The sequence below is a fragment of the Solea solea genome, chromosome 5 (assembly GCF_958295425.1).
Source record: "Solea solea chromosome 5, fSolSol10.1, whole genome shotgun sequence".
In the NCBI taxonomy this organism is placed as follows: domain Eukaryota; kingdom Metazoa; phylum Chordata; class Actinopteri; order Pleuronectiformes; family Soleidae; genus Solea; species Solea solea.
Genome location: NC_081138.1, coordinates 17,947,401 through 17,961,071, shown reverse-complemented (window position 1 = coordinate 17,961,071; position 13,671 = coordinate 17,947,401). Strand labels below are relative to the sequence as shown.

At 39.4% G+C, this 13,671-nt stretch overlaps 1 protein-coding gene across 1 annotated transcript; it reads left to right on the top strand.

Annotated features, from left to right (window-relative positions):
- Positions 1-7,878: 7,878 nt before the first annotated feature.
- On the top strand, positions 7,879-13,665 carry nod2 (nucleotide-binding oligomerization domain containing 2). The gene is made up of 11 exons (XM_058628583.1): positions 7,879-8,022; positions 8,215-8,763; positions 9,321-9,447; positions 9,660-11,439; positions 11,608-11,691; positions 11,776-11,859; positions 11,934-12,017; positions 12,097-12,180; positions 12,317-12,400; positions 12,495-12,578; positions 12,811-13,665. The coding sequence occupies exons 1-11, from the start codon at positions 7,978-7,980 to the stop codon at positions 12,881-12,883; spliced, it is 3,078 nt and encodes a 1,025-aa protein (XP_058484566.1). The 5' UTR covers positions 7,879-7,977; the 3' UTR covers positions 12,884-13,665.
- The last annotated feature ends 6 nt before the right edge of the window (positions 13,666-13,671 follow it).

The following is a 13,671-nucleotide window of genomic DNA, read 5'->3' as shown; positions in this document are numbered from 1 at the left end:
CACTTACTAAAGTTCTAACCGGGAGATTTTCAAAAATATAAAAAGATGCATAGTCTGGAAAACGCTTAGATCCTGCCCACACTCATTTCTTTGTCTTTCAGCTTATTGCTTGTAAACTAAACGTTTTTTTCAGTATTGAATCCCTAGACAGAGTGCATAAGATAGAGTCACTCAAAAAAATATTGTTTCAAAAGAACTTGGCAAACCTTATAGAGCCCATACTCGCTCTGTATAAAACGGTGTTGCTATATTTGCTATAACCACTGAAAGTGGTGTCAGCTCAGTCCAAAAGTGAGAATAAAGTACCCTTCAGAACTGCGTCCGTGTTGCCTAAATATGTGAAAGCGCTAAAATCAACAAATCTCTCAACCATGCAAACAAATTTGACTTTAAACCATGAAAGCATAAACATGTTCTCTTTGTGTGCGTGGGTTTTCTCCGGGTTCTCAGGAGAATGGATAGTTGTTTGTCTCTATATGTGGCCCCGTGATGGACTGGCGATCTGTCCAGGGTGTTCCCCGCCTATCGCCCTAGGTCAGCTGAGATTGGCACAGCACCCCCCGCGACCCTCACGTGGAGGATAAAGTGGTAGAAAATGAATGAATGGATGGATTTTCTCTTTACATCACACTCATTTTGGGGTGAAATGCAGATTATGCACTCAATCCTTTGGGAAGCGAACGTCATCTTTGTTCTTTTGGGCGATCTTTGAACAGGTGATAAAAAGAAAAGCAACTATAAACTTAAACAGCACCTTCATTCCAACCGTCTTCTCCTGCATCATCTTTTCTCTGTAACTTGGCACTTTTTACTTTTACATGTTCTTAATTTTTTTCACTCTGACTTTGATCTGCGCTCCTTCAACTCTTCACATATGTCGGTAATAGCCTTGGTGTTCATGGAAATCTTCTCCTCGACTGCAGGGTAACGGTTTGATTTGCATGCATTCACACTTTTTGAAAGGACAGCACTGGAGACAGTGTCCTTCTTCTCATCTTTAAGCCTTCCTGCTGCTCAGTAGCTTTAGTTCAGGACTGTGAAAAGAACGTAACAGGTGTAGAATGTTTGTTCTAATGTTTTTCAAGCTAAAGTTTGCTGGACGTCTTGAAGTGAGGCAATCTACACTTGCTTCCTACATCCTTATTTGCATCAGTCCTGTACAGCAGAGCTTTATCGCCTTTTAGGTGAACTTTAGGTGAATGTGATTTGAGTGAAACTGTATTTCTTGGGGAAATGTTGCTGTGAAGCTATCAGAAGTGCAGCTGCAAAAAAATCTCTCTATAAAAAATAACTCTATAACCAGAATAAGGAGAGCACTCGTCCTTTAATGTGAAAACAGTTTATTTCATTGAATGAAGAAAAATAAACACATTGCACAAAACGTTTTTGAAACAATTGTCAACTTGTTTTTACATGTTAAATTATTTTATCCATGCGCTTGTGCAGTTTGTGTCATTTTGCAGAAATGACACCAGGGTGTCCAAGTCTAAAAAACTCAATAGCAAATTATGAGTTACAAAAAAAAAAAGTCCATTTATTATTTAACATGCACAAACTAAAACTGTGTCAAAGTTAGACACAAAGTGTAACAGTCGAATATCAATCATTGATATAGGTTTGACAAAAATTGGGAAACTATCTTGTGGGCTGCTCATGTCCCTTTAGGTGCTCCGCAGCAGGCAGTGAGTGAGGAAATTATATATTTTGTGTGTCAATTTTCATTTTATTAACACACTTTTACCAAGCACAAAAACCCAAAACTAAACTGAAGATTTTAACCTGTGAATACTTCTATAATTGTACAATACATTCAAAATGGTTGACTTCTTAAGTGTTGGATTTAGGCCATTTTTAAGATTCACGCTGATCTTATTATATGAACCAGTATCAAAAGTAACAAGAAGAAAGTCAGCCACTTTGAACTTTTTGAACTGTCATACTTATCCTCCAAAATCCTCCTGCTGTGTTGATTGGCATGCCTTTCATATATGTGGTCATATTTCACTATTTCACCCATTAGGGATGAGGTTAGTACTGGCGACCTGTCCAGGGTGTACCCCGCCTTCCATCCCACGTCAGCTGGGATTGGCACCAACGACCCCCAAGACACCTCATGTGGAGAATAAAGTGATAGGAGATGGATGGATGGATGGATGGATGGAGATGAGGTTAGTGTTCCTCTACCCCACACTTCACACATTTATTAATAGTGTGATGGTGCAGACTACTGGAAACAGGAAATGATCACATTTTTATTTTACTGAATGTCACTATTTGGTCTATGCCTGATATACAGTACATCAGACTGATGTTGGTCTGTTTAAAACATGGGATAAATCAAGAATAAATGGCCTTTTACGTTTAGATTTACGTACGCCCTTATTTGGAATTTTAGAGAATAATAACTCTGGCTTTTTCCATATTTAGAGCTATGAAAATTTCTGTGACTGTCATGGAAAAATCCAACATCAGGGAAAACTGTAATTGCGTTGTTTGGAGACACTGGTAACAGCAAATGTTCTTTCGGGTATAAATAATCTGTGTGTAACCACTGGCAAAAAAGCAATGATACTGACTTAAATATGGGGAAATGAGAGGCTGCCATAATGTGTTATGTGTGCTTTGTTTCCAGCAGATAGGCAGGGAGCTTTGAAGTGTGGGCTGGCACAGCAGGGAGCAAGCTTCTGCAAAGGCAGGATTCTAAATGCTAAGGGATGAGAAGGACATCAGGTAGTCTATTACCAATACAGGAGCAAAGGGGGGAGAAAAAAAGGCAAATCCAATGATAATGTACATCTGTTCCAGTGAATTTAGGGGCTTTGAACATTTTTTTCATGTGGGATAAGTAGATCCTTTTTCTTACAGAATCTAGGAACTTCAAAGCAGATTTACTTTGGATAATGCAAATGATCAGAATATGCCGACTCCTGCCTACTCAAGGCCGCGAGTTAAAGCCAATCGGCACGGCAGTCTTTTATGTGTGGAAGGAAGGGCAAACATAAAACTCTTCAATTGACAACCTAAAGTGTTAAAGTTCAGTATGTATGACACATTTTCATTTCAATGTGACTTTTTACTGTCAATATCTCCCTGTGTTATGTCTGACGAAATTATAATTAGGATTAAAAATTCACACACTGACGTGAGGGGGGTGGGGTGATCTCTTTGTTCAGCTCTGATGTCGTTGTAGCTGGGACAGGGAGGTGGAGTCTATATTTGTCTGATGGTCCAGCGAGTTTTAAAAAGCATGAATGAAGAAGTATCAGTAAGTGAGCGCCTCCAAACACCGGTGTCTTTACACTTCTCATGTGTCTTTACCGTACAATATTACTGATATCAACGAGGAAAGACAACTTACAATAACACCGTAGTCATCTGCAGAAAACATTGTTAATTTAAGCGAACAATATTTCAAATGTGACTGCTTTTTTCCACATTTTAGTTTACATGCATATTCAATTCAGTTCAATTCAGTTTTCAATATAGTGCCAAATACATATGAATGTCAGTGCCTGGAACTCCAAAAAAATAAAAAATAAAAAATAAAATAAAAATTTTTTTGTTACTGTTCTCTTTGCTCCTGTTTGTACCTTTTTACCATTTAAATTCCCCCATAAAATGACTTTCAATGAGTTGAAACGCCAGTTCTCAGAGATAGAGGAAATGCCATTTGCACTACCACATTTATAATATTTCAGCCAAGCACCTTTAAACTGGGAATATCAGTATCAATACAAAGTTTTTGTGTTAAAAACCTTTGTTTGATGGTCTTCTGCATATCTTGGATGTAATGTGTGGTTATTTGAGATGCTGTTTTTTTCTGGCCATTTCACTCTGACCTCTGACATTAGAAAGCATCCAGAGTCCAGAGAACTGCTGCTTACTGGATGTTTTCTCTTTTTCTGAACTACGGCTGTGCATGAACATTCCAGTAGTTTCTGAAACACTCACACAAGCCCGTCTCCTAAGTCACCTTTCTTTCCCGTTCTGATGCTCAAATTGCAAGTCTACGTGCAATTACTTTCATTAGTTTTGGCTGATTATTTGAATTAACTTGTAGTTGAACAAGGACAAATTGGTAAAAAGAAACCGAATCTCAATAATAAAGCTTAGCCACAGTTTTGTTTTACTTCATTAGTGCATGATTTAATATGATATCCTGTATGGAGGGCCCTGTTGCTCCATTTCCTTATGGATAGCCTAAAGTGTGATGCTTTAAACCTCAATAATAAAAACTTATTTTTTTTAATGTCACCTCCAACTCCTCTATGTTCAATACCAAAGTTAGTCATACTCTTTTTTTCGCCAGTTGTCCATTCACTCCATTTTTTTTCAAAGAGCACACTTCAATCTTTCCAAATTTCAAATCTCCTCTCTGAACTTCTAGAGACTGACTCCAGACTTTTAGTGATGGAATATGAATAAAACAAGGCTCTGGAAAGTTGCATTGGTTTTTAGTAGATCATTGGAGCTCTTTCTTTTTGGCAACATCAAAAGGAGCCGCAGCTCTTTGATGTGGCAGCATGCTGTTTAAGGTACAGAGTGAATGGAGAGATGTCAAGCTGCAAGGTGCCTCTGTAGTTTACGTTGAGTGCTGCACAGAGCTGCAGATGAAAGGAGCAAACAGAGTTTGATAATGAATGTCCAACAAGTAGGGCCCATCTCAGACAGCGCACACTCAGTGGGGTGCCCATGCTAACCTTGAGCGCAGCACCCCAAACCTCAGGCAGATATCGGAGAACAGACTCCGTCCAACTTTGCCTCTCCTGAAAAAAAAAAAAAAAAAAAAAAGATGGGGGCTCTCAGATGTGTGAGCTTTAATCCACCTGTCAATTAAACCCTGATTGACACACACACCCATGCACGCATGGTCACACCACACACGTCAGTTACCTTTAAAAGAGATCCTCTTCCTCTGCTGAGAGCCTCTTTATCTGACTGTCCAGAGGTTTTTTTTTTTCTTCTTCATCCTCCGATGTTAAGATTAATTTCCGGCGTGAATGGTTCATTGTTACAGGATTGCTGCACATACTGATCTTCCTCTAACGTCTCCATTAATCACATGAACGGATCAACCTTTATTCATCCTCCCGTCTCTTTCAGAGTTACGAGAACAGATTGTTAATGTTTAACAGGTTGTTGTTTTTTTTTGTTTTTTTTACATAACCCCGCTAATGAAGTGAAATTCTTCTTCATATTTTAGAACATCTTAATAAAAAGATCTCAGTGCTTGTGTATAAAGTAATAGGTGAGGCATTTTTTTAAAGTGTGGTTATATGAGGCACTGGCACATAGTCAGCGATGACCGTTGCTGTCAGGAAAAAAAAGGCTCACATGATAAAATCTACAATTGCTTAAGTCATGCTGAAGTATGCTTTACCTCTCCATTCAACAATGTTTACCACTCAGAAACTGAAGTTTATAAACCAATCTCACTCTCCCGCACCAAAGTCAGAATCAGCTTTTTTTGCTTGCTGGTACACATGAGCTGCCGGTCTACTGCTGCCTGGTTTGATAAGTTTGTGTCGCTTATTTAAACCCCAATGAAGGATTTTATATATATATGCCAAAGACAGAAAACAGTACATTTAACCTTACTAATGAACAGGGGATTTCGGTGCAGGAAGTGTGAGGTTTACGAAGTGACACAAACTTTCGTTTCCAGGCAGAAAAGGCAGTCGAGTGGTGTGAGAAGGCAGTGGACATATTCTTGAGACATTTAAGACTTCTGCAGTGACAGATTTTATTAGGTGAGTCTTTTGTTCAGTGGCTACAATCTTATTTTTCCTTCGTGTCCCACTGACAGCCAGGTTTCAGTGACGGCAGAGACTGTGTCTCCGACAGCAGCAGGATAATGGCTGCCATCAGGTCATATTTTAAGAATAACTAAGAAGAACATCATGCTTTTTGGTATGTGAAGGGTACCCCAGTTCACTAACACACTTGGGAAAGGGAGGGGATGAATGAAGACGTCCTGTATTCGTTATGTGTATCTTGCTTATTTCTCTTTGTTTCAGCTTATGAAGTTATCATTCAAGTATGGATCAAACAGTGTTCATGGCTTGTGTCATTTAGTGTAGCATATTGATTGCAGTATGGCATTCTTTTGTCTGCAGATGCAGTGCAGTTAGTCCTCCTTGCAAAGTTGTTATATAAGAATCCACAATATAATGATTATAATGTTTTCTGAATATGAACGATAGTTAAATCATACCTAATTAGGTGTGCTTTAAACTCACTTGCAGATTCACGTCAGAGCACACACAGAAGATGACGTGTGCTCATTTTCTTCTGGGTGTTCTGAGTCTCTGGCAAACCAATCAGTACGTATGTGCACAGAGCACCTGGACTAAAACTGAGCTCATTGCATGTGCTTTTGATTTGCAGAAAGAAGCCACAGTGATGAAATATCTACATATTTGTAATAGAGAAGAAACCAGAACTGACCTGCAATGACATGCAGTACAAACCAGGTTGTTTGGAGTGTTGCGCAGCACTTTAGGTGAGATACTGAACTGACTCCATATGAAAGCCCCATAAAACTGAGGCGTAGATTCCACAAGCTAAGTCTAAGTTAACTTGTGTGAGTGTGTCTCTTGTCACATTTTTCACTTCAAGTGAAGACTCACTACTACCATCAGAGTCCAAATATTTCAGTCAGAGTGAAGGAGGTTATATCGTCAAAATACATGACGTTTGAGCTGTGTTTCTTTCTTTTTTTTCCCCATGCTTTGACAAAGTGTTAGGAATTTAGTTGCAAAGGGAGCAGGAATACTTAGAAGTGTATTTTGGGACTATATCTGTATTTATTCTTAATCAACAATTTCTTGCCTTCTACTTTCTCATCCATCCAAATTTGTCTGGAGCCCCTACTGTGATTTTGGATGACAGATCCTAATGTTGGAGCTTTGTACAGGATGCCTCACAGAGAGTACTTTGTGTTACAGTCCCCTTGGTATGGAGATGTTTCTTAGGCATGGAATGAAGAAAGAAACAAAGAAACTTACTTAAAAGAAGATTTATTCCTATGTGTGTCTTTGATTATGCATGTCATATGTGTTTGAGGCTTTTTACCCCACAAGGCACCGTGAAGAAACTGTCATGGCTCTTACAGGTTAACAGATAAGTAGGACCATGTCTACAAAGGACCCAAACACAGACACACACAGCAAGTGATGATGGTCAGGCTTACAGACCAATAAGATATATATAACATCTAAGAATGCAGGAGTAAGAGATTTATATCTAATACAACGTGCTGCCTGAATCACTATAGAATTATTTTCCATATTAATATGTATACAAATTCTCATTACCTTCTACAAACCCTTTAAGAACCTTTCATGTAAACATGTAAAACAACACACTAATTTGTCATTGTGCATAAATAGAGGTCTTGGGGTTGCGGGCAAGACCATGGAATAAAGAAATCTCCCAAAAAGTTGAGTAATTCTCTCCTCGTTGAACAGACGAGGCTGGTTCATTTAAGTAACAGTTCCATCAAGTGGTTGCATGAGCAAATTACAACCGCTAAGGACCTACTACTGTACCAACATGCATCTTTCTCTCTCAGTGTATTTCTAGAGGTAAAAATGTCTTTGTTGATAGTCCAATAACTTCTGTTATTTAAATTGTATAATTGACGTCACTGTATGCCTAAATATGGTGTCCTTACCTCAAGCAAGAGGATGCACAAAATGGCAGGGAAATATAGTGAACAATAAGCACTGAGGCAAACTACTGTTGATATTTAGCTTTGTATAAGAAGAAGTGACTGGCACAATATTTATCGCTTTCAAAAAAAGAATTGCATGATGATGTCATACAGTGAATAGCAAAATAGTCCAGCTGATCTTGAAATTTGCTGGCAGGATTGTTTCTCCATTTTACAACTGGGGCTGAGTAGCAGAACAAGTTTTGTTTTGAGCTGTAGAATGAGGAAGAGGCGAGTCTGAAGTTACGCAGTGCTGTACCCAAATGACAAATGGAGCGAGGAAAGCTTTTTCCTGTGGCGACTCGAATGTAAGTGATAATTCTTAAATAGCCGTTCTGTAGTTTTTAGGTGTCTGCTGTTTAATTCCTTTCCTAAAACTGGTCAATGCATTGTAACAACAAAAAACCCTATGGGGTATTTTGTACATGCATTTGATGCAAAGGCACAACATGAGGGAAACTGACGCAGGAGGCTTGTATTGACATGATAATATGTGACAGGTGACAATGAAGCAGCAGATAATCACGTTGGATGTCTCTGGAAATGGAAGCAGGCAGTTAGACAGCATGTTTGCCCAGGAGCTTGTACTGAAACAACGGTCAGAGCTACTGCATGCATTATGCAGCAGTGGGTCAGCTGAACATCTGGAAAGAGTTCTGGATATACTGTTGGCCCATGGGGAGCTCATATGGGAGGAGTACCAGAGCATACAAGTCCCAGGTAGGGCACTGTATACCAATGCCCGACAGTTGCTTGACTTGGTTTATACAAAGGGTGTGGATGCCTGTGAGGTCTTTCTCTCTGCTCTCAAACAAGCCCTGCCAGAAGTGCAGGTTGCCGGCATTACGTTTTCAGGATGCTGTGAAAATCCAGAAAAAAGCGTTACTCAGAGCCCATCTACTCAGACTCTCCTGACTCATAGACCAAGCCTTATCAGGAAGCTACAAGGCTGCATCGATGGTGCTCTCGAGGCTCTAACTGTGTCAGGACACTTCACATCAGGGGACTGCGATGAAGTACGGATTCCTATATATACTCCCTCTCAGCAGGTACAGTGAATAGTTCTATAGTTTATGCATATTTTTACATTTTGGCTTGACAACATTTCAACTGTAATTGACCTAGTTATGATGGAAACAGCTTCTGGTTTCATGTCTATGGTGGTTTATCTCAATTTTCAATCTCACAGGGCAACATGCCATTATTCCTCTGGCATGAGTCATAACATAACTGAGATGTCAGCAAACCAAAATGAAGATCCTAAAGATAAACAGCCATCTGTATTTTTCATGTGTGGGTTTATATTGATTATTTCTTGAAAAATCACACTGACAGAGTTTGGACAAATGTCTATGAATCAAACAGAAAAACTTTTCTCTATTTGTTAAACGTAATTGCTTCAAATACATTTAATACTAACTGTATTAGAAATGCATTTGAATCCGAGGTATTTTTAAAGAAAAAGTTTCTGGAATTACATTTCTGGAATGTGCTTTTTACATAATTTTTCCCCCACAAGCTAAGGAAGAGAACATTTATACCACATCGATAGTTATGATGATGAATCATTGAATCATGAATCTTTTGTCATTCACATGTCGCTCAGGCGAGGCGTTTGCTGGATCACGTCAGACCAAAAGGCGAGTCAGCAGCAAACGTGATACTGCATTACGTTCAGCAAAATCAGGAAACTGAGTCGTCACTCACCCAAAAAAAACTGACTCTGTCAAAAGGTAATTTTCTTATCATAGGCTTAAAAATACTTTGTTATAAATAGCAGTGAAGGGGAACTTTGTGAAAGCTCAATGGCAGCTGCTCTTCACTGTGGACTTGCTGTCTAAAATGAAGATTTGTTAGGAAAATACTGGAAGTGAAGAATTGTGAACTGTATTCATTTCCATTCATTTTATTGACATTTATCAAGTGTGTGGGCTTTCTACTACAGAGTTCTTAAAGTATCAGAAGAAGCTGAGCAGCTCTCTCTCTGCTCAGTCCCACTTTCTCAGTACTTATGGAGGGACAAGCCACATGCCATTGGATGATATTTACACTGAAGTCCAGCTGGAACTAGGTCATGATTGTGCTGAGGCCCATGCACCTTTGGGCCTGGAGGACATAGTTGGCACAGCGGGTACTGTGAACGAGGAGGCTGACACAGTGCTTGTCTCTGGGGAGGCAGGTAGTGGGAAGAGCACCTTACTCCAGAGGCTGCACCTTCTTTGGGCTCGAGGGACAGCTCTCCAGGACTTTCTGTTTCTGTTCCCTTTCAGTTGTCGCAAGCTGAACTCAGAACACAGGGAACTGTCTGTTCAAGAGTTGCTCTTTCAACATTGCTGCTGGCCAGACAGGGAGCAGGAAGAGATTTTTCAGTTCATGCTGGACCACCCACATCTCATCCTTTTTACTTTTGATGGCCTGGATGAGCTCAAGCAGAGCTTTTCGGACGAGCACAGACTCTGCTGCCCAACCCAGCGTGCACCTGCTCACATACTATTATTTAACTTAATTCAAGGTTCCCTAATGAAGGGGGTGTGGAAAGTGGTAACTAGTCGTCCAGAGGCAGTGGGGCCTCTACTGAGGAAACACCTCCGCAAAGAGGTCCTCTTGAAAGGATTTTCCCCAAGTGAGATTGACTGTTTTGTGAAGAAGCATCACAGTGACCCCACCGTGGCCGCTAAGATTTTGGAGACCCTACAAACAAACACAGCTTTACTTGGACTGTGTCATAGTCCAGTCCTCTGCTGGATTGTCTCACAGTGCCATAAGGAGCTTCAGGGCTGTGAAGAGGGTAAACTACAAACAATCACAGACATTTACATGATGATCTTACAGCACTTTTTACAGCACCACTGCCCCCTGAAGAGTTCTGTGGAGATGGGTTGGTTTCAGAAGCACCTTAAAACCGTCTTGCATCTTGGACAGCTCGCCTTTGATGGAATAGGAACCACCTGTTATATCTTCTCATGTACACACCTGGAGACATGTGGTGTAACAGAAAATGATATCTGTATGGGCTTTCTTGTTCAAAGCAAAGACATGTCCTCCTCTCACCATAAACACTATGAATTCCTTCATGTGACTTTGCAGTGTTTTTTTGCTGCTCTGTACGTCGTTTTGTCGGTTGACACTGACCGCTTGACCATACTTAAGCTCTTTGAGCTGCAGGACAGGAGTGAGACAAGTCAGAGTAAAAAATGCTTCGGGGCCTGTTTGCCCAACACTAACCAACAAGCGCACCTTCCGGGGGGTGAAGCTACAGCAGCTGAAAAACCCAATCTGCAAATCACAGCCACCTTTGTGTCTGGACTGCTCTCCCAACACTATCGAAGCATGTGGCTTCAGTGCTGCCCCCGAACTATGATGGAGAAGAAGATCAAGCAGGTTTCAAAGTGCCTGTCCAAAGGCATGCAGAAACACTTTAAATCTATCCCCCAACCTGTAGCGGGAGAGAAGAAGAGCATGCATGCAATGCCAGGCTTTGTTTGGCTAATCAAATGCATCTATGAGATGCAGGACATCAGAATCGCTAAAGGTGCTGTCACTAACCTGGAGGTGGACCACCTGAAACTGACCTACTGTAACATTGGCCCAGTAGAGTGCACTGCACTAGCCTACGTGCTCCAGCATTTAAAGAGCCCTGTAGGCCTCCAGCTGGACAACAACACTGTAGGCGACGTTGGAGTGGAGCAGCTTCTTCCCTGCATGCACATTTGCAATTCCCTGTAGTGAGTATAAACTCTGAATTGTTATTATGTTAATGTTGCATTGTTAAACAGTTAGTTGTATGAAGTATAGTGAACAAGGTCTCTCTAACATCATTTATCACGGGTAATAAGGCAAAACAAAAATCTCTAAATATTATGCTTGTGTCATTTATCTTATTCTCCTATCAGCCTCAGAAATAACAACATTACAGACAGGGGAATCTGCAAATTGATTGTTAAAGTTATCCAGTGTGACAACTTCCAGAAGATTGCGTATGTACTGTTAAGATGATTCATAATAATACGTTACAGTATAATTGATTGTTACAGTACAAATGATTTTTTTTTTTTGTATAGGCTTTTCAACAACAAGCTGACTGATGCTTGCACGCAGCACTTTTGTCATCTTCTAAAGACCAAGCAGAATTTCCTCTCTCTAAGGTCGGCAGCACATTTCAACAGTCATCAGATGTGGTACTTGTATGAAATTACACTAATAACTAATTTTCTCTCAGGCTGGGTAACAATAATATAACTGCAGAAGGAGCAAAGCAGCTTGCAGAGGGGCTGAAATTCAATCATTCGCTGCAGTTTTTAGGGTAAAAAACGTCATACAAAACATCCATGCATCCTCTTGGTGTTGCACTTCAATTTACTAACCTTTGTTTGTATGCTCAGGCTTTGGGGAAATAAGATAGGCGATGCAGGAGCAGAGGCCCTGGCCAGTGCATTAGCAAACAGTAAAACTCTGTCATGGCTCAGGTAATACTTTCTGTAAATATTGTCACCTCAAGTAGATTTAAACAAACGATATATTGTACCACCGCCATTACATAATGACAACAAATGTAAAAATAATGTGTGTTTAAGTTTAAAAATATTTTTCTTCTATTATCAGCCTGGTAGGTAATGGTGTTGGGAGTGCAGGAGCATGTGCCGTTGCTAATATTATCAAGCACTGCACATCACTGGAAGATATTTGGTAAGTGTCTAATGAAACTGTTTCAATAGTTGATCTGTCATTTGAATACTTGCTATACAGTAAACTGCCCCACCTCTTTCATTTCCTGTAAAAGGCTGACAGAAAACTGCATAACAAGAACCGGAGTGGAATGTCTAATTCAAGCCCTAGAACACAATAAGCATGTGAAGTCAGTATGGTATGTGAGTTTTACACTAAAAAATAAAAGTTTGAAACCATTTCTTACGTAGTTAGTACACATTGGTGGTTTTGTAGCCTGTATTTTGGGTAAGTCATATGTAGCTGTGCTTCTAGTTTCAGTGCCAAGAAAAAGCTTGCTTTTTACTCTGTATCCTATGATGGACAAATGTACTTCCTAATTCCAAATTGGCTGTGCATTGTTATTGACTGATGTTCCTTTTACGCTACAGGTTGAGAAACAATGATCTCAGCTCTGAGGAAGTAGAGGAGATGACACAGCGTGAATCAAGACTGGTTTTCTGATTTTGTCCAGGGACCATGTATTGCTTTGTCATATTTTATATTAAATGTGAAATGTAGATGCTGCTTTTTACACTTTATTTGAATACACACATACATACAAGTGTATTTGCCTATGTCACATATCAACCTTTTCACTACTGTTATTACGAGCACTACTTTGACTACTATAATATACTATAATAATAATAATGATAATGACTTGGATTGTCCTTTATTTGTTTATTTGGGCTATATTTACACTACTTTTTAGTAGTTACATGGTAGCTATTGTTAAAAGTTTTACTCAAAGCACATGATCATCTTCAAACATACACTATATGACACATTATTATTATTAAATTTTACACATTGTCAATAAACTATATGCAAACTGATAAATTCTGATTCTGGATCTGGATTGCCACCAAAGTCACACACACAGACAAACAAACAAGCCCAAAACAGTGGCTGACCCTATCCACTATCACACAAAAAACTATTAATATGTTACATGTCAAAGACACAGATCAAAGAGGTCAGTGAAGAGAAAGATAAGTAAAGTAAAATAAATAAACATGAATAAATAAATAAATAAATAAAAAGATATTTGTTATGTCTTTCAAGTGTACTATCATACAACACCATTTTGTCAGTGAAAGTAACTTATTGTGCATGTTAAACCTTTTTATTGTTAATTTTCTGACAAGCTGCTGATAATTGTAATGTATTTTAGCTATGCAACATTTCAACTGTTGATCTGTTATAGAATATATGCCTAATTTATTCATTGTTTTAAAAATAAAAATTAT